This window comes from Neomonachus schauinslandi, chromosome 6, assembly GCF_002201575.2.
Source record: "Neomonachus schauinslandi chromosome 6, ASM220157v2, whole genome shotgun sequence".
NCBI lineage: Eukaryota > Metazoa > Chordata > Mammalia > Carnivora > Phocidae > Neomonachus > Neomonachus schauinslandi.
This window is the reverse complement of record NC_058408.1, coordinates 154626300-154652242: the sequence shown is the minus strand read 5'-3', so window position 1 is coordinate 154652242 and position 25943 is coordinate 154626300. Positions and strand designations below refer to the sequence as shown.

At 53.2% G+C, this 25943-nt stretch overlaps 1 protein-coding gene across 1 annotated transcript; it reads right to left on the bottom strand.

Annotated features, from left to right (window-relative positions):
• Window positions 1–10177: 10177 nt before the first annotated feature.
• Window positions 10178–24017, bottom strand: LOC110587122 (scavenger receptor cysteine-rich domain-containing protein SCART1-like). Its single transcript, XM_044916234.1, is given in 14 exon segments — window positions 10178–10464; window positions 10948–11082; window positions 11525–11572; window positions 11832–12146; window positions 12222–12290; window positions 12442–12597; window positions 12600–12737; window positions 17924–18203; window positions 18205–18626; window positions 18737–19042; window positions 19394–19702; window positions 20539–20835; window positions 21718–22035; window positions 23951–24017. Coding segments are annotated over 14 exon segments (3147 nt in total).
• Between the last annotated feature and the right edge of the window lie 1926 nt (window positions 24018–25943).

Sequence of the window (25943 nt, the reverse complement as noted above, 5' to 3'; positions counted from 1 at the left end):
GGCCACTGCAGAGCCTCCTGTGGCTAAAGCTGCCTTCCAGAGCATCCCCGGAGGCCACCGTGAGCAAAAGCGAGTGAAGCACTGCAGCTCCGCCTTCTGAATTGTTGGGAGAACAAACACCTGCTTCCCAGCGAACCCAGAAACTTGACCACGGTCCTCAGAGCTCAGTGCAGGTGGGGTTAGGGCACCACACTCTGAGTTAACACTTCTTCAGGTTCTACTGAAAGTGACTGATCAAGGAAAGGACGCGGTAGAAATTTTTGGTTTTATGCCCCATCATATAAAAAGCATAATATCAAATTTTTATGACCCTTGAGCTTATTCAGATCTGTTATTTTTGCACTTTGTTCAAAACCTGGTTTTCTCACTCAACTGCCCTGCTGATAATACTGCTTTCGAAATTAAACAAATAATCTGTGAAGAATCTAAGATCCAAAGCCATGACTAGACAATACTTGGGGTCCTCTCCTTCAGCCACGGCCTCCTGAGAGAACCTGAGAAATGATCCCAGATGCCAGCCCCCAGCCCTGCGTCAAGCCAAGAGCCAAGAACAGAAAATGAGTCTCACACCCCGTGAGAGAAACACTTACCCAGTCAGTCAGAGCACAGGTCAAAGAGAGCACGGAGGGTCAAGGATGTGAGGAGAAAGCTGGGCTGCCAGGCAGTGTCTCGGGGAGTGTGTCCAGCATGCACTGAGCTGAGGCCCGCGGGGTGCAGAGGCATCTCCATCCGTGACACAGTGTGGGCCCCAGTAGCCCACACCCAGGCTGGTCTCAGCCCCTGCAGGTGTGGAAGGCCACCTCGCTGCGGACATTCAGGGTCCTCACACACGGCAGCCTCCAGGCTCAACGCCGGCCTTTCCCAGATGAACACGTCAGAGCCACACTCTGTTCCAAAGACCAGTCTGGACAGGTGGAAAGGTCCTAGGTGTAGATCCAGCCAAACCTGTGTGAGGCCAGTATGCATGTCCACACACGATTCATCCCATTTGGATAGCAGTTCCTATATCCGAAATAGAGGGATAAAAATACCCCTCCAGCCAGCTGGGAAGAGAGGCCTCACAGTAGTCTGCTCAGGCCAATGGACAGAAACCTGATCAGTTATTGATTTGTTGTTTCTTAAAAGGCCATTTTAATCCTCCCAACTGCGTGTGTAAGATGTCACTCAGAGTACAAGGACTTGGAAAGCTGCCTCCCTGCAGGCAAGGCAGAATGAAAGGCCAGGTCCAGCAGAGGGGTGGCCAGTGCCCACCAGGCTGAGGCTCTCGGCTTGCCCCTTCTGCCCATGACCTAACTTCCACAAGAAGCCTCACAAAACACGCTGAGGGGCGGGGGTGGGGAGGGGGCAGTTTGCCCCGAGCCAGCAGCTCCAACTATCACCACTTGCTTAAGGTAATCGATTCCTCATAATTAGTAAATAATCTGTGGGAAATATTCTGAGGCCATGTAAGGTCCTGTGTCTGTCCAAAGTTTTACTTGTCCACACGTTTTTAGCAATGATTGATGATGTCATTTCCTTCCTCCTACTTTAAGGATGAGCATTCTCTTAGTTCCATTTTTTTAAATTTTATTTTATTATGTTATATAATAACATAATAAAGTCATCATACAGCACATCATTAGTTTTTGATGTCGTGTTCCATGATTCATTGTTTGCATATAACACCCAGTGCTCCATGCAGAACGTGCCCTCCTCAATACTCACCACCAGGCTAACCCATCCCCCCACCCCCCTCCCCTCCAGAACCCTCAGTATGTTTCTCAGAGTCCATCATCTCTCATGGTTCGTCTCCCCCTCTGATTTCTCCCACTCCATTTAATTAATTAATGAAAATACGGACTCGTAGAATCTTAGCATGGTTGTTTCCTATCGTTAATTATTCGGGTTCTTGAATTGGTTCAGGTTTCACTAGCAGGAGCCCCTTCCAGCTGGCTCTGTCCCCTTTGTGACTTCTTGTCATCATTCTTTGAGCAGTTTCTTGCTGGAGAGCACCAGCTCCTTTGCAGGATGTGTGGCCCAGCTCTTCTTCCCTGTCGTGCCCACGTGTTCAGCTGCAGCAGCTCAGGGTCATGGCCATCTTCCGCACACTGCAGGGCAGCTGCTGGATGAGCCCAGGCTGTGCTCAGCACTGCTGCGGGCGTGTGGGTGCTCGGTGCATCAGCACACACAGTCCTTCTGCAGCCCCAGCGCCACCACACACTTCCGCTCTGAGACCCTCCATGCGTGTGAGCAGCATCAGGCTGTCTCAGCCGGTGCCTTCTACAGAGTCACAGGCTTCCTGCTCGCCCCAGTGTCCCAGGGCTGCACCATCACCAACATCCTGCACATCTGCTCGGCTGAGGACTCCTCCCGCCTCCTGCTGGTCACCTTGCGCTCCCCGGCTGTGTTCTGTGCCTACATCAGCCCGGCCTCCAGCTACAGCCCTGAGAGAAACAGAGTGTCCATGTGCCATACACTGCCCTGAGCCCCAACCTGACCCCAGCATCTACTCTCTGAGGAACGCAAAGGTCAAGCCCACCCAGGGAGACTTGTTACACTTTCCAGAGGTTCATGGTGATATGCAAGCCCTTCTTCCGGCCTGGACTCCCTGTCTGTCTCCGAGACCAGGCTTGTGGAAGTTGGGCCGGGCTATCACCTGTCAGCTCGATTACCAGCAGGTGTGCGTGCTGGCCATGCCATCCTGGGTTTGCCTGACCTGTGTGGCCCTATGCACACAATAAATGCCTCATCTGCAGAATCTCAGCCCGGGTCCGGCTAGGTGCCCTTCTTGCATCCAGTAAACGTGTCATCGCCCTTGGGTGAGCCCTACAAACTGACAGTCAAACTGCCCCAAGGCCTTTCTTGACCCAGCTCGTCCTTAGCTATGACAATCTCGGGCCCACCCCAAGCTCTAGCTGAAAGGGTCACCAGCTGGATCTATAATGTCTTACTGTCCCCACGATTGCACTCAGGGGGGTGGTCTGTTCCCAGAGCCCCTTCCTCAGTGCACAGTTGGCCCCATTCTTCAAGTCTTACCTACCACTGCCCCGAAGGGTTCATCCTCTCCCAGTAACAGCCCCTCACTCTGTCTCCTGCAGCTGCTTAACTGCCCCCGGTCTACTGTATGCTCTAAGTCCACATAGCAACTTGCCTCTTTGGCCGCATTTTCAATTCCTATCCTTGCTGTTCCCGCCTCATGCTGGAGACTCTCAGATGCCCCTCACCCCTCCAGAGTGTGTGGGAGCCATGACACAGTCTTTGGTCTCACCTGGGCCTTCCTTGCTGGGCCCTCAGGTGATTCTGGTCTCGAGGGTCTCGATGGGACAAGAATAGGGACTGCATCAGGGTCCTGAAGTCCTAACTGCCCCATACTTCCCATGCGGCTTCTCCGCTCCACGCATTCTCCCTCACCAAGGTCGTGCATCAAGAGTGACTCACAACTCAGTTTCACCACCCGCATGAAGCTCTGTGTCCTGGACCCTTTACCCAGTGGGGGTTGGGGGGCCCTTCATGTGGGTCATAAGTGCCCTGTTCCGTCCTAGAACAGCCCTCTACCCACTTATTCATCAGGAAGATGCCACAGCCCCTCATGGTCCAAATGCTCAGCTGGTCTTCTGGCCTTTGCATAAAACGACCCCTCAGTTGCCAACACTCCCTCTGGTTCCCGGTGTACCTGTATTCCTCACAAACCCTTTATAATGGCCCTTACCCATAGCTGTGGGTTGAACTGTGTGCCCTGAAAAGATATGTGGAAGTCTTAACACAGGAATTTTTGAATGTGGCCTTCTTTCGAGATAGGGTCATTTCAGATGTGGTCAGCTAAGGTGAGTTCCTGCCAAAGTAGGGTGGGCCCTAATCCCCCTGTCTGGGGTCCTTAAGAAAGACAGAGTGACATGGACACAGAGGGAGAAGCCACTTGAGGATGGAGACAGGGGTTGGAGCAAAGTGTCTACAAGCCAAGTGTGCCAGGACACTGGACAAGGCAACCAGGGCCCTCCCCATGGGCTCAGACAGGGACGGCTGACCCACACATCGATGTCAGTGTTGGGCCTCTACTCCTGGATCAAAATAAGTTTCTGTTGTTTTAACCCTCCCACTGTGTGGCACTTTATGACAGCAACCCTAGGAAACTACATTTTGCACAGGTGGCCATCCTGAGCATGAGCTGTGGCTTTGGGTCTGGTGGCCATTCAGATGCGGTGGGAAGGACATCAGGGCAGACAGTACATTCAATAGAGGGCACGGGGAATGGGTCCATAGCCCACAGTCCCCAAGGGGTGTGGAAGGGGCCTGAGCCAATGTTCAGTGAGGTGGGATGGTAAGAGTCTGCAGCATGGGGTCGAGGGTTCCACTGAAGGGTCCTGGAGTAAGATTTTGGGCTATGTGCCAATTGTTTGGTGTAGTTCTCTCTGTACATAAGATAGCACTAATGCAAATTAGGCCCATATCAAATGCTGTCTGCTGTATCATTATGTCTTGCCTAGGGCAGGCCCTCAGCCCCATTTGTGCAAGCGAGAGACATGTCCCCATGCACCTGCCCTTCTTCTCCCAGGCTTGCCAAGAGTGCAGCATCCCAGCGTGTGGCCCAAGGTCTACCCTCCCCCATTCCCCCAACATGGAGATGTTTCTCTGGCTCTACTCTCTCCCCCATTAGTCAGACCAAAGTTTTCATTGCTACAATCCTGGTTTCTCTGGGCAGCTCCTGAGAAGAGTTTCTCTTCTGTACCAAGGGGGCAGCCACCCGGCCACCCCTTCAGACCTGGATTAGGTCGACTTTCCTCCTGGACAGAGAGCGCAGTAACTGTCGCTAAGACTTGCTCAGAATCTCTTTTTCTTTAACACAAAAGCAGACTGGAAGTGGGTGGCCCCTAGGAGGCTGGTCCTTCTGCTCCCCTCCCTCATCATACCAGCTCACAAAAGAAGGGCTGTTCTGGCTCCTTCTGGGCTCCACTGGAACCCACCCAATGGCATCACCAGGCTCCCCTCTCAGGCTGAGCTCACTGCAGCCGGTGTGGGGACAGCTGAGAGGTGGCAGGAAGGCCACGGGCAGTGCCGCTGCCGCCGGCGGGCAGCCTCCTGACTGGGGAGCCTCACGGCGTGCTCACACCAGCCACCCCATGCTCTGCCCTGCTCTCTTTTACAGGGTCCCATACGGCCCGGAGCTGCACAACCAAGGGTGGTATCCCCTCTGAGGCCTTGTCAGGGCTGGGTCCTAGCAACTGTCCTCACTTTCTGAAACACATGCCCAGGTCAGAACGCTCTCTGGGTAGACTGACCCCATGCAAAGGCAGGAGCACCCACCCAACACTTGGCTCAGTCTGTTTGGGGCTGCTAAAGCTGAACACCACAGACTGGAGGCTGCAAGTCCCAGACCAAGGCACTGGCAGACCCGGTGTCTGGTGAGAGCCCACCTCTGGCTCTCCTCCCTCTGTCCTCACAGGGAGGACGGGGTAGGGCGCTTTCTGGAGTCTCTTACAAGGGCACCAATCATATTCATGAGGGCTCCAGGATCACGACCTCGTCACCTTCCAAAGACCGCCACCTTGAGCGCTTGGGTCTCGACATAGGAATTTCAGGGGACCCAAATATTCAGACCATAGCAGATGTGGAAACCAATGATACCACACACACTAAGCCAGTAGGAGAGTCCCTGACTCATCCCTTGTGGTCCCTAGGGGGAGCAGGGCAGCCCCCAGCGAGCCTGAGACAGCAGGGAAGGAGCGTGGCTCAGGGTTACCCTGTCAGGCGGTGGGGCCAGGCGAGGGTCTCCACACACAGGCAGCGACTTGTGACCCGGGTCTCTCATCAGCTTGTCCAGGTGTGGGGCAGAGGGTCTGGAGGAAGACTCCTCTCTTACTCACAACACCAAGGGACATGTGCTGAAACAAGATGTGGGTGAATTTGGTCCTGCACAGGTAGGAAATGGGCACTAGGGCAGAGCTGGTGGCAGCCGGCCAGAGCGCTGAAGGTGTGAGCCAACAAAGAGCTGGTGCACAAAGGCCAGGTGTTTGGTTTTGGCTGCAAGCATTTAAGAAAATCAATTTCAAATCTACTTCAAGTCTCCACTCAGCTAATGAAAGAGACCTCTGTGGTCACACGTAACAAAGAGCCTTTACATAGACTGTATGTTGGACCACAAATCAAATCTGAATACATTTTAAGAGATTGAAATCACAAAAAGTATCTCTGACTACAGTGGAATGAAGCTAGAAATGAACAGCACCAGGAAAACTGGAAAATCTACAAACACAACAGGCTCATAAACAGCCAATGGGGAAAAGACATCACACAGAAAGCTAGAAAAATCTTTGAGCTGAATGGAAATGAAAACACAACATACCAAGATATGGATTGAAGCAAAAAATAAAAAAATGCCTTCATTAAGAAGAATCTCCAAACAATAACCTAAATTTATACCTTAGGAAACTAGAAAGAGAAGAAGAAACCAGATCTGAAACGAGTAGAAGGAAGGGAGTCATGACGAATAGAATGAAAGCAAGTGAATGTACAGCACAAATCAAGAGAGAGAATAATGAAGATAAACATTTTATTCTTTAAAAAGGTAAATAAAATTCACACTTAGCTAGATTGACCATGAAAACAATAGAAAAGACTCAAGTTACTAAAATCAGAAACGGAAGTGGAGGCAGTGAGCATGCACCCAGCACATGACATAATTCAGATGAAACGGACAGATTACCAGAAACACATAAACTACCAAAACTGACCGAAAATAAACAGAAAATCTGAGCAGACTTATAAAAATTAAAGAGAATGAATCAGTAAATAAAAATCTCTGAACAAAGAAAAGCCCAGCCCCAGATTCTCCACTGATCATCTCGACTGATGCAGAAAAAGCATTTGACAAAACCCAGCAGACCTTCAGGATGAAACACTCGGCAAACTGGAAAGGAAAGGAACCTTTCTCAACATGACAGAGGCCATATATGAAAACCCACAGCACGCACCAGGCTCAGCAGTGGGTGGACTGCAATCTCCCCTCCTATCGGGGGGAAAGTCATGGACGCCTCTCCCGCCACTCCTAGTCAAAACAATTAGGCAAGAAAAAAGAAACAAAAGGCATTCAGATGGGAAACGAAGTAAAATATCTGTATTCACAGACATGATCTTCTATGTAGAAAATCCTACAGAATCCTACAAAAAACTATTAAATAAATTCAGGAAAGTTGATGGTACAAGATCAATACGTAAAAATTAGTTGAATCTCTACATACCATCAGTGAAAAACCCTAAAGGAAATTAAGAGAACAATTCCCTTCACAATGATAGAAACACTACTTTCTGCTTCCCGCCTAAGTCTGGCATCCTGGCAGTGCTCACACTGGTGCCCAGTTCCCCAGGGGCAGTGAAACAGCAGAGACTCATTGCCTGCACAACAGAAGACCTCTGTCCACACGAGCCCAGAGCCCCAGTCAAAGTGGGCGCCCCCAGGAGTGGACATGGCTGAGCCACACTGCAGCTCCCGGGCACACCACGTGGGCCTTGGCCCGGTCCAGGTGGGCGTTGCAGCCGATGCCCTAGGTCGGGCCACACCTCACTTCTAGACGCTGGCACAGGGGTGCTCGGCACCCACTAGCTGGTCCTCCGCATGACCTGGGGGAACACTGAACTGAAACAGTCCATCAAGGGCAGGGTAGGCGTTTGACAGGTCTCTGGGAAATTGACCCGACTGCCCGGCACCCCAGCGGTGTCGTCTGCCCCCCAGTGACTCCCAGACACGGCCTTTGGAGCAAGAACACAGGAAGGCTGTACATGGCAAAAACGCACTCAAGGACTCCTTGTCCAGAAATTTCAAAAACCAGAAATCAAATATTCACCTTCGATCTCAATTTGTATCCTTAATTTTGAGTTTCTTCAGTTTTCTCACACTTTATTTTGATGGTGTCAATGACATTAAGGAATTAAAATGTTAACAAATGAGTGCCTAAGTACCTTCTCTGAGGCATCTCCACAGAGTTAGGGTCTCGGCTCTTCACGTGCACACAGGCGCTTCACTGCCTGCAACGGGCTGAGACAGCCCATCTCTCTGGGGCCCACGTGGTGTGGTCCCCTCCTCTCATGCACCTCGTGGAACCCAGAGCCCTGTGGAGAGCAGCACGTTCACCTAGGAGGAGGAAGGGCCACACCCCACAGCCACCTGGGTAGGGAGAGTGCTCCACCCACCTGCAAACGATGACCGCAGGGCTCAGGCGGGAAACACACAGGACCCATAGACCACGCACCTCGTAAATCACGCTCATATCTACACATCCGTGCAAAGAAAGGTTCTCATGGATATAAACCAGGATGCTGAGGGATTCATTTCCGAGTGTAGAACAAGTGTCTTCCATTCTCTTTCTTTGTTCTATGAGTTTTTAAATTTACAATAATAAGCATGTATTGTTTTATAAACGGAATAAGATCAATAATGCTTGCTCTCCAAAAGATCTGCCAGGTGACCAGTTTTCGAGAGGGCAGCTCAGGTTTTCAGACCAGCATGGAGGAGGTGAGGAGAGTCTGGAGGGAGACGAGGATTTCCAGGGAGGGCAGGAGGACCCGGTCAGCAGGACCCTCCGCGCCCCAGTCCCAGCACCTCCCGAGCCACAGCCTGCGCCTGCTCTGAGCTGCAGCCCCAGCTCAGGGCTCAGGGACCTGCAGCTGCCTCAAGTGGGTCCCCCCATGCTCTTCCCTCACAAGAAGCCTAATCAATACCCTACAGATGCACTGAAAGGACTGGGGGCCACCGGGAAAAAGCTCAGCACACAGCCATGAAGGGGGCACGGTCCGGCTGCCTGGGGCAGGAGCGGAGCACTATGCTTTGGGGAAGGGCAGCACAGATAGAGGGGTCCCGCACACTGCCTCTAAGTCCCAACCGCTCTGGCTGTTTGGCTGACACCCTTACTCTGCTCCCCATGCGTCTTCCAGACCCCTGTCCCATGCCCAGACCCCCACCCCACTTCCTGCCAGCTCCCTTCTCTCCCTCCTGACCCCAGGGGACGCACTCCTGCCGCACACCTTCCCCCACCCCCCAGGCCCAGGGATATCCAGTGTGAGGGTGACCAGGCTGTGGTCAGGGTGGGTGTGGTCAGGGAAGGACGGTGTGAGGAACGGTGTGAGGATGGGGTGGAGAAGGTGTGGTCAGGTGGGCGTGGTCAGGGCGTGGTCAGAATGGCGGTGGTCAGGGATGCAGGGTGTGAGGGTGGGGTGGGGAAGGTGTGCCAGGTGGGCGTGGTCAGGGCGTGGTCAGAGTGGCGGTGGCAGGATGCAGAGAGTGAGGGTGGGGTGGGGACGGAAGGGAGGTGGAAAGGCTGTGGCCGGTGTGGGTGTGGTCACAAAGGGCTGGGTCCCTCTGTGAGTACTGGGGACTCTGGCACAACGGAGCACCTGGGCCGCTTCCAGCACCCTCTGTGGATGTGAAGAGGGGCGCCCAGGAGTTGGTTCGTCAGGGGCCCCCATCCGGATGCGCACAGGAAAACCATGTGGGCAAGAAGCTGTGGGTGCAGAACGTTGAAAACATGCGTCCACATCGGACCAGGGTGAAGAGGGGGTAGCTGAGAACAGAACCTGGGCTGAGGGGGGACGGTCTGAGGAATGTTTCTGAGATGAATTAATGCATGAATGAGTGGTTTCAAAGGGACTTTAATGACATCTCCTTTTGAAATGAGGACAATGAAAGCCCTCCAGGGCCTGGGCTCTCTCCCTCCTCTGGTCTCACTGATGTCCCCCATGGCCAGCTCACGGTCATCACGTCCTAGGGCACACTGTGTCTTCCATCTCAGCCTGAGCTTTGGGGCCGAGGCTGCAAGGAGCCCCACCTGCGTTTAAGGAGAGAGACGTGCACTGGGCCCCTTGGCCATCGCTCAGAGTCCCCCTGACTTCTGGCCCTGGTGTGTCGCTTGAAGCCAGAAGGTCAGACAAGGACTAGAGTGGGTGAGCCAGGGTCACACTGCATCCCCTCCCACCCTGTCTGCTCAGGCTCCCTGCAGCCGGCCAGGACAAGGTACTAGAAGGACCCTGTGGGCAGCCATGAAAAGAAACCCAAAGAAAACTCCAGGACCCTCCCTAAACTCCACAACCACCCACAAGAAGATTCCTGTCTAAGGAGCAACTTTGAAGGGACGGCCGAATTTCCTGACATCCGAGCCTGTGACACAGGAGTGAGGGTCATGGACACATGGGCTGATGGCTCTCAGGGTCTTTAAATGTAGGCACTGGCCAGAGCAGAGCCCCAGGTATAGGCACAGTACAGAAGGGACAGCAGGACAGACACCAAGGCACAGAGGTGCACACCGGTGGGGCTCAGGGGCGCCTCCTCCTCTTCCTCCTCCTCCTCAGGGCCCAGCTCTGGCTCCCCAGCGTCATCATACTCCTCCTCCAGGGCCAGGTTCTGGGACACTCTGGGCCCCTCGTCTTTCTCCCCCATGGGGACAGCTCCGATGTCCTCATAAACACCTTCCGAGGGCAGACTCCCCAACATTCTGGAACCTGCAAAAGCCACACCAGAGCCCTCTAGAAGAGACACTCCCCACAGTCTGGCAACCCCTCCCCAGCCCCCAACTGACCTCCTGTCTGCTGGCCCTGTGGGGTCTCCCATGCATGCAACCTGGCCCTTCTGCTGCAGTCGCCCACCAAGAGCAACATCCCCCACAAGGGCACATGCCTCCCCGGGCACCCCCGGCTGGTTAGCCCCACCACACAGATGGCCTGAGGAATCAGGACACCACTGGGGACTTGTTCTCACACCCAGGCCACCCTTCAGAAGCAAAGCAAGGCCCAGGATCCCCTGAGTCCCCAGGGTCCAAGAGTGTCACTGAGAAGTCGCCATGCAGTGGGGGTCCAGGTGGCACCGGGCATACAGAGCAGTTACCAGGATAGAAGGGGCCTGTGATGGGCTGGGGTCTCAGAGTGTGCACCCCCAGCCTCCCCATCCCGAACCTTGTGTTCACCTCCCCAACCACACCCACCTACCCCTGCGGGTTCTGCCACGGTACCACTGCGCTCCCAGGACCAGGGAGACAATGACCAGAAGGGTGCCGAGGACAAAGCAAAACGTCATGGGCAGGTTCTCGGCCTTGAGGGCAGATGGAGGGGCCAGGGGAGGGCCTGTGGGGACAGTGGGAGGCGGGGTCTCCCTTGTGTGCCTGTGTGCCTGGGGTATTGTGACCTTGGGTCTGGACCACCTGAGCCTCTCAGGGAGGGGGAGGGCACCCAGAGGAGAGAGGGCCAGAAGGGAGGCCACAGTGTTCCCAGGTCAAACCCCCCAGTTGGTAAAAGAAAGACCCCAGAGAAGTTGCTGGGCAGGGCCTGGGCCTGCTGTCCCTCCCAAAGGCTCTCCACAGAGGAGGATGCACAGCCGTTTTCCTTGGAGGAGGGGGTGGTCCTGGTCCTCCTGACCTTGGCCCGACCAGCCTAAGGAGGGGCTGACTGGAGCCTTGGCACCCACAGGAGACTCCAGGGCACCCCTCTGTGCAGAACCCATTGTAGGGCCCCTCTGAGTTGGGGCCAGACGAGAGCATGAGCTGAGCCCTGAGGGAGAGCACACTACCCGATGTCCATGCCAGCATTGGTGGCAAGGCCGTGGTTCCCCTGTCACCTGCGAGAGAAATAGGAAGGCTCTGAGGGCAAAGTAGGGGAGGCAGCCACAGCCCTGGGCAGCTAGACCCTTACCCAGACCCTCAGGGAAGTGTCCCAGCCCCACTCAGCCTGAGCCAACATGTCATGGGACAGCCACAGAGGCAGCCAGAGGAAGCCAGGTTCTGTGGGGATACTCGGAGGAACCCTTCTGGTAACCCCTCCCCAGCCCCCAACAAACCCTCCCACCCCGCCTGTCCCGCTACCCCCTACCCACTCACGGGAGCAGTGCACGCCCGCATCCTCCTTGTGCCCACAGTCTCCGAGTCCCCATGGCTCTGCAGGACAGCTCCACAGGGATGCCTCGCTGCCACGGCACCCCACCTCATCCAGCCACACAGGCCCCGAGCCTGGCCCGAAGGCGGCCCCCACAAGGGCACCCACAGCCGGGCCACAGCCCAGCTGGCGGCACACAACCTCTGCGTCTGCCAGGTCCCAGGAATCATCACAGATGGTGCCCCAGAAGCCAGCATGCCAGAGCTCCACGCGGCCAGAGCAGTTGTCCTTGCCCCCACGCACACGCAGCATACCCTCTTCTGGAAAAGGGGGCTGTGGTCACTGCAGGGCAGGACCAAGATGAAGAGTGGACAGGGAGATGGACAGAAGGGTACCTGGGCAGCTGTGGGTGGATGAGCAGTTGAGGGTCTCCCCGGAATCCTGTGTCATTTTCTCTGACAATCCTATTGGATTAAGTAGGCACCATCCCACTGTAAATGCCCTGAAAAGCTTCAGAATGCAGTTTGTAGAACCCACATGACCCCCCGGCCCTGAATCACGGATGGGTGGCTTGTCAGAAACCACCAGCATCCCACCTGCACAGGTGATCCAGACCTCCTCTCCAGGGGTGCAGGAATGTGGGTACCATGGTGCCGAGGGGCACTGCCACAGTGTGGAGTTTCTCAGCCTGCGGCACTCGATGTTGTCCACCCAGGAGGTGCCCGAGCCAGTGTGGACGGGCCTGTTCTCTAGCCAGCCTTGCTCCCCACAGCCAAGCTGCTTGCAGATGATGGACAAGGAGATGTCCTTCAGGGCATTACTGCACACGGCACCCCACGTCCCATTGTAGAACACATCCAGCCACCCAGCACAGTGGTGGATGCCACCTCGCAGCCTCAGAGCCACTGACCCTAGAAGACAAGAGCAGTCAGGCCAGGGGAAATCCCCAAAGGAGAAGGCCAAAATGAGAGGGTCCCAGCACCAGCATCAGTGCTGCTTGGGACATCTAACCCAGGGAGCCCCTGGCATGAACCTTAAATCAATCACGCATCCCCATGACAATCTCCACCCCAGGGATGTAGGTAGCAGTTAACCTCAGGTGACCAGATTTCATCCCCAGCTGTAATGTCTCAGCAGGTGTCAGCTAACTGTCCAGAAATCCATCTTTGGAAATCATTCAAAATACAGAATAATCCGGATGCTAAATGAGAAAAATATGCAGCCAAAAATACTTTATCCATCAAGGCTTCATTCAGAATACAAGGAAAGATAAAAAAAAATCCTCCAGGACAAACAGAAACTAAAAGAATTGGTGATCACTAAACCAGCCCTGCAAGAAATATTAAAGGGGATCCTTTAAGCAAAGAGAGAGCCCAAAAGTAACAAAGACCAGAAAAGAACAGAGACAATATACGGAAACAGGGACTTTATAGGTAGTACAATGGCCCTAAATTCATATCTTTCAATAGTTACTCTGAATGTAAATGAGCTAAATGCCCCAATCAAAAGACACAGGGTATTAGATTGGATAAAAAAGCAAGACCCATGATATGCTGTCTGCAAGAGACTCATTTTAGACCTAAAGACACCTCCAGGTTGAAAGCGAAGGGTGGAAAACATGTATCATGCTAATGAACGTTAAAAGAAAGCTGGGCTAACAATCCTTATATCAGACAAATTAGATTTTAAAACCAAAGACTAATAAGACATGAGGAAGGACACTATATCATACTTAAAGGGTCTATCCAACAAGAAGATCTAACAATTGTAAATATCTATGCCCCTAACATTGGAGCAGCCAATTATATAAACCAGTAAATAACAAAATTAAAGAAACACATCAATAATAATACAATAATAGTAGGGGACTTTAACACCCCATTCACCGCAATGGACAAATCATCTAAGCAGAAGATCAACAAAGAAACAAGGGCTTTGAGTGACACACTGGACCAGATGGACTTAACAATATATTCAGAGCATTCCATCCTAAAGCAACAGAATACACATTCTTCTCAAATGCACATGGAACATTCTCCAGAATAGATCACATACTGGGTCACAAATCAGGTCTCAGCTTGTACCAAAAGATTTGGATCATTCCCTGCAACAGTACATTAAAACAATTATTCACCACAACCAAGTGGGATTTATTACTGGGCTGCAAGGGTGGTTCAATATCCACAAATCAATCAATGTGATACACTACATTAATAAAACAAAGGAAAAGAACCATATGTCCTCTCAATAGATGCAGAAAAAGCATTTGACAAAGTATAGCATCCTTTCTTGATTAAAACTCTTCACAGTGTAAGGATAGAGGGAACATACCTCAATATCATAAAAGCCACATATGAAATGTCCACAGTGAATATCATTCTCAATGGGGAAAACCTAAGCGCTTTTCCCCTAAGGTCAGGAACACGGCAGGGATGCCCACTATCACCACTGCTATTCAACATAGTATTAGAAGTCCTAGCCTCAGCAATCAGACAACAAAAAGAAATAAAAGGCATCCAAATCGGCAAAGAAGAAGTCAAACTCTCACTCTTTGCAGACGACATGATACTCTATGTGGAAAACCCAAAAGACTCCACCGTAAAATTGCTAGAACTCATACAGGAATTCAGCAAAGTGGCAGGATATAAAATGAATGCACAGAAGTCAGTTGCATTTATATACACTAACAATGAGACAGAAGAAAGAGAAATTAAGGAGTCAATCTCATTTACAATGACACCAACAACCATAAGATACCTAGGAATAAACCTAACCAGAGAGGTAAAAGATCTGTACTCTGAAAAGTATAAAACACTCATGAAAGAAATTGAGGAATACACAAGGAAATGGAAAAACATTCCATGCTCATGGAACAAACACTGTTAAAATGTCTATGCTACCCAAAGCAATCTATGCGTTCAATACAATCCTTATCAAAATACTATCAAGTTTTTTCGCAGAGCTGAAACAAATAATCCTAAAATTTGTATGGAACCAGAAAAGACCCCAAGTAGCCAGGGGAATGTGGAAAAAGAAAACCAAAGCTAGGGGCATCACAATTCTAGACTTCAAGCTGTATTACAAAGCTGTGATCATCAAGACAGCATGGTACTGGCACAAAAACAGACACATAGATCAATGGAACAGAATAGAGAGCCCAGAAATGGACCCTCAACTCTATGGTCAACTAATCTTTGACAAAGCAGGAAAGAATGTCCAATGGAAAAAAGACAGTCTCTTCAACAAATGGTATTGGGAAAACTGGACAGCCACAAGCAGAAGAATGAAACTGGACCATTTCCTTACACCATACACAAAGATAAACTCAAAATGGATGAAAGACCTAAATGTGAGACAAGAATCCATCAAAATCCTAGAGGAAAACATAGGCAGTAACCTCTTCAACATTGGCCACAGTGACTTCTTTCAAGACACATCACCAAAGGCAAGGGAAACAAAGAAAAAAGTGAAAAAAGCTCCTCCACAGCAAAGGAAACAGTCAACAAAACCAAAAGACAACCCACGGAATGGGAGAAGATATTTGCAAATGACATATAAGATAAAGGGCTAGTATCTAAGATCTATAAGGAACTTCTCAAATTCAAAACCCAAAGAACAAATAATCCAGTCAAGAAATGGGCAGAAGACATGAAAAGACATGTCTCCAAAGAAGACATACAAATAGTCAACAGACACATGAAAAAATGTTCAACATCATTGGCATCAGAGAAATACAAATAAAGACCACAATGAGATACCACCTCACACCAGTCAGAATGGCTAAAATTAACAAGTCAGGAAACATCAAATGTTGGCGAGGATGCGGAGAAAGGGGAAACCCTCTTACACTGTTAGTGGGAATGCAAGCTGGTACGGTCACTCTGGAAAACAGTATGGAGGTTCCTCAAAAAGTTAAAGTTAAAAATAAAGCTATCCGATGACCCAGCAATTGCACTACTGGGTATTTACCCCAAAGATACAAATGTAGGGATCCGAAGGGGTACGTGCACCCCGATGTTTATAGCAGCAATGTCCACAATAGCCAAACTATGGAAAGAGTCCAGATGTCCATTGACAGATGAATGGATAAAGAAGATGTGGTTCATATCTACAATGGAATATTACTTGGCCACCAAAAAGATTGAAATCTTGCCATTTGCAACAACATGGATGGAACTAGAGGGTATTTTGTTAAGCAAAGTAAGTCAGTCAGAGAAAGACAATTATCATATGATCTCACTCATATGTGGAATTTAAGAAATAAAATAGATGAACATAAGGGAAGAGAGGAAAAAATAAAACAAAACAATATCAGAGAGAGAGAGACAAACCATAAGAGACTCTTAACTATAGGAAACAAACTGAGGGTTGCTGGAGGGGAAGGGGGTGGGGGGATGGGGTAATTGGGTGATGGGCATTAGGAGGGCATGTGATGGAATGAGCAACTGGGTGTTATATAAGACTGATGAATCACTGATGATGAACTAAAATGGAGTATATATGTTCATTGAATTTAAATTAAAAAAAACAGAGTACAGAATAATCCTTGTGCACAAGATGATCAATGTAGCAGTGACTATAAAAACTTAAAAAATTGAAAAACAGGAATGAGTGCAGTTTCATGTTCAGAGAGCATCAACCCTGGCTGGTCATGGCCCAAGTACCATCACATTACCCTCAAGCAGGGCAACTCCAACAACACTGAGATGTCTTAAGTAAACCATAATATCACCACTAATAAAGCATTAGACAATCCTTTAAAATTATGTTATGAGAGTCCACAATACATTAAAAATACCTCTGCAGGGTATGAATTGCACGTGATGGGGCCATAACAAATTAAAATTTAAATAAGCTTTTTAAAAATGCTTGAAGGATGTACATCCATGACAGATTACCAAAGTGGCCCCTAAGATATCCTGCTGTACCCACACTCCTTGAAATGAGTCTGGGCTGACCCCCTGAATCTGGGCTGGCCTTGGGACTTCAGCCAACTGACCAAATGGGGTAAGAGTGACCCACGCCTGTCCCAGGCCTGGGCGTCACACACATGCCTGGCCTGCTTTGGCTCTCGCTTTTGGAACATTGCTTCCACGTTGAATCATAACAGAGACAGAGCATCCCCCACCCCTGCCAACAACCAGTTCCCAGCAGCAGAGTCCTATCAGTCAGCAAGTGATCAGCTGCCTGAGGGAGCCCCTGAGACAGAAGAAGGAAGGCAAACTTGCCAAGTTGAAATGCACATCCAAGAACTTTTGTTGACACACAAGCAAATCAGTGATGTATACAAAACCTAGAGACACTCCCCCAGAATATATGAGAAAAGACCAGAGCCCCCCCCAAAAAAATAATGAATAAAAAGGACAAGGAAGATCTAAAATAATGAGCTGAAATGTCACTTTGAAAGACACACAAGGATTGAAACAGAGCGATCATCTGAGACATCAGATGAGGAAAACTTTCCTAAGGCAAAACCAGGAAGAAGAAAGCACAGTGAACGCTCAACTCCGTCATGGAGGGCAGCCCTGCGCAGACCCCTCACAGGCTCACACCCCCCCAATAAATGACACTCTGTCCCTCTGGAATGACCACACCCACACACTACTAATATAAAGAGCCTCAGATATGCATAAGCTTTCATACACCACCTTTTAAGCATTCTGGAAAAAGTCCTCCAGAACACTGAAATAAGGGTCCAAAGAGTTTGAGACAGAGAAAGCTCACACACAAATGTGAGCTGAGCCTGTGAGCAGGGGTGACAGACCCCAGGCAGTGCTGGTCCGGGACCGCCAGCCGCATCTGAGCAGACCCGCACCCTCCCCCCGGCCGGGGTCTCCTGTCCACCCCCCCCCCCGCCCCCCGCCGGGGTCTCCTGTCCACCCCTCCCGGTGCCCCCACCCCCGGCAGCGTAAAGTTGCTCTGGCCTGCAGCATCACTGCAGCAAGAGAACACTGTCCAATACACCGTGGAGCTCTCCAGCCGGGAAGAGACGTTAGTGGAATCGTGGAAGGCAAGTGTGCGAGATGTTACGCGCTAGGACAGCGCGACCATTCCGTATCCAGCTGCCCCGTGGAGACAGTCAACCAACAGGACCGACCTGAGCAGATGACGCCGGCGTCCTCCTTGTGCCCGCAGTCCTGCTGGCCCCAGCCCCCCGACGGGCACTGCCACAGCGCAGACTCGTGGCCGCTGCAGCCCAGCTGGTCCATCCAGATGCGCCCCGACCCCGCACCGAAGGGCGCGGCCCCCAGGGCGCGGAGGGCTTGGCCGCAGCCCAGCTGCCGGCAGACCACGTGGGCGTCCCTCAGGTCCCAGCCGTCGTCACACACGGTGCCCCACGTGCCCCCGTGCAGCACCTCCACGCGCCCTGCACAGCGGTGCGGCCCGGCGGCCAGCCGCACCCGCCGGCTCCCTGCGGAGACACGCGGAGTCAGGGCAGCCGGCCCGCGGGCTATGGGCGGGCGGCGCGGGCACTCACTCACCCGAGCACACGACGCCCGCGTCCCGCGAGGCCCCCGAGGGTACCAGCGGGGATGCGGACACGTTGCACTGGATCAGGCGGTTCTCGGTGCCCCGACAGCGCGCGCGGCTCAGCCCCACCGGGACCGCCCCGCGCCTGGGCGCAGGCGCGTCGTAGGCCCGGTCAGCCTGTCCGCACCCCAGCTGCCTGCACACCACGCGGGCGCCGCTCAGGTCCCACGCGTCGTCCAGGACGCGGCCCCACACCCCGTCCAGGGAGACCTCCGCGCGGCCATCGCAGCGGCTCTGTCCGTCCCTCAGCCGCAGGGCGTGGAGGAGACCTGGGGAGGACGCACGCATGGACAAGGGGTCAGGGCGAGACAACCACCACCTCCCAGCAGAACCCCGCCCACTCCCAGCCTCCCTCAGCCCACCGCTCTTGCGGACCCACCTGAGCAGACCGCTGCAGCCGCGTTTCCCGGCGCACAGGCCCCGGCCCCCAGGGTGCTTACTGGGCAATTCCACAAATAGGGTTCTGTCCCCACACAGTGAAACACATCAGGCCAGATGGGAGCGTCCCCGTTCCCAAAGTGGCCTCCTCGGGGTGTGGCCTCCGCACTACCGCAGTTGAGCTGGTGGCAGAGGACGGTGGCATCTGCTAAGTCCCAGTGGGCAGCACAGAGGGGTGCCCAGGCCCCCTGCACTTGGAGCTCCACACGCCCCTCACAGCTGCTGCTGCCGTTAACCAGCCGGAACTCTGAAGAGGGGAGTGGGAGTCAGCGTCCCCCTCAGCCACAGACCAGCTTCTTTCCTTTGCACCCAGTGCGCTGGCCACAGCCACGCCCTTGCCTCACTAGCTCCCTCCCCACCTCAGCCTCAGCATCCAGATCCTGCCTCTGCAGATGTGCCCACAGACCATGGTGTAGCCACGGCGGGGGGCACAAGCCTCTCCTCCCCCTCAACCCACAGAAGCAACACTTCCTCAACCAGGAACACGCACACCCTTCTGGCCAGAGGCACCTTTATGAGCCTAGTTTAGAGACCCCAGAGGGAGTAACCAAGGGAGGCTGGCAGGGAAGTCTACCTGACGCTACCCTCCCAGCCTCACCTGAGCACCTGAGCCCGGCATCCTGGCGGTGCCCACACTGGTGCCCAGGCCCCTGGGGGCAGTGGAACAGCAGAGACTCATTGCCTGCACAATGGAAGGCCTGTGTCCACACAGGCCCAGAACCCCTGCCGAAGTGGGCGCCCCCGGGAGTGGACACAGCCGAGCCACACTGCAGCTCCTGGCACACAACGTGAGCCGTTGCCTGGTCCAGGTCAGCGTCACAGACAGTGCCCCAGGTCAGGCCACGCCTCACTTCCAGACGCCCGGCACAGGGGTGCTCACCGCCCTCCAACCGGGCTTCTATGTGTCCTGGGGGAGGATACAAACTCTCAGTTAGGGATAAGTGTTCTCAGGTGAACAATTCAGCCACCTCCCTGGGCCACAGGAGGCTCCAGCCAGGGTAGACAATCTGTAACCAGGCAGTGGGTCTGCAAACCCTGGGCAGAAACTGATAGCCCATACACCCTCCACCTAGAACAGAGCAGGAGTCCCTGGTCACTTCCCTGAGATCAGAGGTCAGAGTCACCTCCTCCAGGTGCCCTCAGGTGTCACACAGCCTCTGCCTGCCCAGGGCAGGGGCATCAAGACCCTGTATAGTCTTGGAAGCCAGGTCAAGGCACCTCTCCGGCCCAGATCACTGCCTTCTTGGGGGCACCAAGGAAGGTGGTGCTTTAGCCTTTCCTAATTCCCAGAACACAGGCAGGATCTATGAGGGCCAACTCACTTGCCCATCTGAGACAGGACTGGGAGGGGGCAACCACCAGCCAGCTGACTCATGTTATAAGGCGACAATCACAGCTCAACCAGCGCAGATGCTGCAGGACAGCCAGGACCCCAGCTGGCCCAGGGATTCTGAGCCAGGACACCTCTGCGGGGACGCACACACAGGGGACCTGGTGAGGCACATGGTGAGCTACCCAAGAGCGCCTCCTGTGCTCTCACCTCCAGGCCTCTGTGAGCTAGAGAACGCCAGATGGTCACAGTGCCTGCCCTGACCTGTCCAGCCCATGCCTAATCCATCTGAGACACCAAACTGCCCGGGTGTCAGGAGGAGATGGGTCTGCGAGAGCTGAGACCACTCCCAGCAGCTCCTTCCCCAGGGGTGTGCGCCCTGAGACTCAGGCGGGCCGCGCGTGGGGTCTCACCTGAGCAGACGACCTCCGCGTCCTGCTGGAAGTCACAACCACTGCGGAGATTATTGTTGAGTCTGCAGTTCCGGATGGTGGGCTCAGTACCCCTGCACGTCAGGTACTTCCTGACAACCCCCACGTCTTGGCGGGGGGCCTGAAGCACAGGCCCACACCCCAGCTCCTGGCAGAACACCGTGGCCTCCTCCTCATGCAGGCCGCAGAGGCGATCCACCCCATTCACATTCCTGATCTCGGGGAGTCCAGAGCAGGGGCTGCGGCCCTTTACCAGCTGGATCTCCCGGAAGGTGCCATCTGAGAAGCACAGGCCCACGTGACAGAAGGTGGGGACTCTGCTGGCCGCATGGCCACTCAGAGCCTCTGGCCTGCCTCGATGACCAGACTCCATTTGGGCGTGGCATTCCCTACGCTGGGCCTGGATCAGAGGCTGCAATCAACTCGGCTCCTTCCAGAGGGTCCAGAAGGCCCTTCCTGAGAGCAGCCAGTCACAAAGCCCTCCCCCCCCCCCACCCCTCAGAGGGACCTGTGCCTGGCTTAATACTCTGCTGTCACTGTCTTGAAAATCTTGTTGTTTTGAACAAGGGTCCCTGCATTTTCGCTTTATACTGGGCCCCATTAACCATGTAGTGGGTCAGCTTCACAGACAGGAGGCTATGGGGGGCCTCACAAGTTCACAAGTGCCCAGAGACAGCAGAGGACCCTCAAGATAGACCTCAAAGGGAAAGCATTTGCCTCCTCATCATCTTTGAAATCATGTTTAAATAACTAATGTTAAACACCGACAGGCACCCTCAGGTGTCTAGAAGACAGGGTGGTCCCTAGCCCCCACCCGTCTGTCCGTTTCCCGCTTCTCCACATTCCACATTGCTGTTGTACTTCTTTATTTACTCTGTTTCCCCCTAGGAGAGTACAGGCTCCATGCAGCAGGATTTTTGTCTGATTTATTCACAGCTGCATCCCCAGCACCCAGAATAGTGCCTTGCAAATAAGCACTTGTTGAATGAAAAGCAACGGACCGCTAACAGAAGGAATGAAAGAGTCATGAGAGGTTGGAAAGCTTTACAGGTGGGGATGGTTCCCATGCCCAGTAAGGAGTGCCCCCCCAGATCCTCTCTCCTCCCCCCTCCCCCAGACCTACCCTCTTCCCCCTCCCCAGCTTCCTCCTGCACGACTTACTTGCACACAGAGCAACCACCACCCACTCGTGAGGGCACTCGCTCCGAGTCCAAGCCCCGAGGCTGCACTCCCAGAAGGAAAGCTCATCACCCCTGCAGGACACATTGTGGAGCCAGGGCCGCACCATCTCCCCGGGCAACGGGACGTACTTGGGGGCACCCACAGCATGTCCACAGCCCAGCTGCCTGCAGACCACAGATGCCTCCGCCAACGTCCACTCCTGGTTGCACACGTGTCCCCACTGCTCCTTGTGGCGGACCAGCACCACTCCGTCGCAGGAACTGTGTCTGTACGCCAGCCTCAGGTCGCCTGGTCCGCCTACAGAAGGACAGGCCAGCCTCAGAGGGGCCCGGAACCGTCTTTGTGCGGGTGGGGGGAGAGCCGGCTGCAGCTGGGAGGTATAAAGACGCCTGCGTTTGCCCACGGCCACTTCCAAGGTCTTGCTGCGAGGCCTCAGCACAAAGTCAGGTCCCCTGACCCCCCAGTACGCGCAGTCCAGAAAGGTGACGGGGTGGGGTCACACAGAGACCCGCCCACTGCCCCCACGCAGCCCTGCGTCCTTGCCTCCACGGTCCCCCTCCCCCCAACCATGTCCTCCGCTCCCCTCCCAAGCCCTCTGGGGCGCCCTACGATGTGGGTGACCCCACCCCCCAGGCAAGGAAGTCACTTGTCCTCCGCTGCCTGGAACTGGGGCTGCTCTTCCCACCACCCCACCGCGCCTCCCAATCATTATTTCCCCCCTTCCACTGGCGGGCCTGTGGCCCACCACACGCACCCCACCACTCTCCACTCCCTCCTCACCTCTACCCCACCCCCAGCCAGCTGCCCGTCCTTCCTTCCGCTCTCCCAGGCTCCTTGGGTTTCAGGTCTCGGCAGCTCCCGGGACCAGGACCAAATGGACCACCTCACCAGGACCAGGATGTATTTCCCGAACCACACCCCTTCTAGGCCTCTGCACCCTGGTTTTTCCTGCACAGCCCCTCCCCATCACAGCCCCTTGATCCCCGATTCTCACCACCCCTTCCTGGGCTGGTGCTGGAGAAACACAACAGCAGTCACGGAGAAGTCTCTGTCCCAGCCTGGGCCACCCCAGACCACCTCCCGGGCCCATCCTGGACTCACAGAGGGAGGAGACAGAGGGCAGACTCCCGCACACAGATCCAGAGGAAGGCATGTCCCTCTCCCTACCGCTCTCACTGACCCCTGAGGGTCTTCATTCATCACTGGTACATCTCTGGTACATCCCCCAGAGCCTCCTCATCCCCTTCCAACCTGTGCATGGGTGTCTGCATCTCTAACACAAAACGGGATCCCCTCCGGTTTTCCTACACCACTCACACGCATGGCATCACTGCCCACAGATTCCTGCCACCACCACCTGGGGCGCCCCTACTGTCCAGCTCTGAGGCCACCTGGGCTGGGCCAGGGATCAGCCTGCCCAGTGAAATGCTCTTCCCTCTGTTTCCAGGGCACTGGACACTGCTATCCTCTCCCGTCTCCCCTGTGCGTCTCCCTGTGTGACTCACATGCATGCACACACTCACACACACTCTCTGACACCAACACTATCACTCACCCAGTCAGAGGCCCCATGTTACTATATGCAGTCCCCCCCCCCCCCCAGGGGCTTGCTCTCTCACTACCAGCCTTTCCGTGCTGTTCCATCCGGCAGAACCCCCTCTCTACAGCTTGCTGCCCATGATTCTGCCTCTTGGTTTCTGGACCCAGCAGCATCCCACACCCCTGTGCCCCCCACCTTGCTACTGTGACTCCCTGGAACTGTGTCTCTCTTCCATGTCCCAGCACAAGCTGAATGGTCACCCTCACTGCCAGGTACAGCTGGCTTTCCACTCCCCCACCAGCCACCCAGCCCCAGGGAAAGGGGATGGAGCAGCCCCTCCGCAGGACCCATCAACACCTCCTGTCCATGGGGATCACTGGGACCAGACACTAGCCATGTCCTCTCATTCCATCCAGGCTCTGACCCAGCCCTGCACCCTGCGTTCACCCTCGAATTAGATCTGCTCAGTCTTTGTTAGAACAAGAGCCTCCAGGGATACACACTTTGGAACCCACATGCCCACTTGCCCCAGGATGACCCATCCACCTCTGGGCTGAGCAAGAGCCAGACAGACAGCTGGTCATAGCAGAAGACCCCCACACCCCAGGGTCTCAGGCTCTACAGAACCACTGCCTCCAGAAGCTTCCATGGATGAGGGAAGGAGAAACTTACCAATGGGGACTGCCCTGAGAGTGAAGAGAAGGGTCCCCAGTCCCAAGGCCCAGAGAACTGTCTTCATGGCCCTGTGACCCCGAGGGCTCAACCAGCTCCAGCCGCTCAACTGGGGCAATGCAGATATTACAGTCAAGAGTCAAATATACAGAAGTAGGAACCACCAATGGCCTCCAGGAACCAATGGGGACACTGAGGGCCTTTTCAGAACCTATCAGGGGTCTGTATCTCTGTCTCTGAGCAGAGCAACCAATGGCCTTGGCAGCCCTGAGCATTGCCAGGTATGAGCGAGGGGCCCAGGCTGTGGGTTTCCTCCCACACTGATACCTGCTGACAGAGAGTAGCTTTACTCAGACCCCACAGTCACACAGGTGGTCCAATCTGCCCACAGCCACAGCAACAAAGCCCTGTGTCTCTGCCCTCCACCCAGGCCTAGTAGGCTTGGCTCCCCACCACAGACAGTGGCACAGTGACACCAGACTTCTGGGGACCAGCAGGGACTGAGTGGAAACCCCACAGCACCAAAAGAATGAGACAGCCCAGGATAGCCTTTCAAGGCCCCTAAAAACTGAACTGTCATTGGACCTAAAGCTGCAAAAGGACAGAACCTATACTCTGAACCTAAACAGGATGACTACCTGCTGACATGGAAGGGTCTCCCAACATCACAGTCCAGAATACAAGTGAAAATCATCCATCATATGAAAAATCAGGAAAACAACAATTTGATGATAAAATACAATGAACTGATACAAGGTGAAGTTGATCTCAGAACTAACTGCCGAGGATTTTAAAGTAGTCTTCATAAAAGATGCTTCCACAGTAAATTGCAAACCCTTTTGAAACGAATGGGAAAAAAAAAAACAAAAAATCTCAGCAAAGAAATAGAAGTTATAAAAATGAACTACTCGTGAGGGTGTGGAAAAATTGGAACATTCATGAGATTGGAAAATGGTGCAGCCACTTTGGAAAACAGTTTGGCAGTTATTCATAATGTTAACCCAGCAATTCCACTCCAAGGTACATATCAAAGAGAAATTAAGTTATGTCCACACAAAAACCTGTATATAAATGTTCATAGCAGCATTATTCATAATAAACAAAAAATAGAAACAAGCTAAATGTACATCAATCGATGAATGGATTAAAAAATATGGTCTACCCACAACACAGAACATATTCAGCCGTTGAAAGGAAGGAAGGTCTGACACCTGCAACAGTGGAATGAACCTTGGAAACAGTATGCTAAGTGTCAGACACAAAAGACCACATGTATGATTCCATTTATATAAAATGTCCTGATTGGGCGAAACCACAGAGAGAGAAAGTGAATTAGTGTTTGCCAGGGGCTGGAAGGAGGAGAAAATTGGAAATGACTGCTAATAGGTATGGGGTTTCCTTTGGGGAGATGAAAATGTTCTGAAATCAGCCAGTGGTGATTGTGGTATAATTCTGAGTATACTAAAAACTACTGGATTATACACTTTTAAAGGATACATCTGTGGTGTATGAGTTATGTTCTCAATAAAGCTGTTATCCTTTTAAAGAACCAAATGGAAATTATAGAACTAAAAATACAACTGACTTTTTTTAAAACTCACTAAAAGGGGTCCCTGGGTGGCTCAGTCGGTGAAGTGTCTGCCTTTGGCTCAGGTCGTGATCTCAGGGTCCTGGGATCGAGTCCCACATCGGCCTCCCTGCTCAGCAGGGAGTCTGTTTCTCCCTCTCCCTCTGCCCCTCCCCCGTTCATCCACACTCTCTCTCTCTCTCTCAAATAAATAAATAAAATCTTTTTTTTTTTTTTTTAAAGATTTTATTTATTTATTTGACAGAGAGAGAGACAGTGAGAGCAGGAACACAAGCAGGGGGAATGGGAGAGGGAGAGGGAGAAGCAGGCCTCCCGCCGAGCAGGGAGCCCGATGTGGGGCTCGATCCCAGGACCCTGGGATCATGACCCGAGCCGAAGGCAGACGCTTAACGACTGAGCCACCCA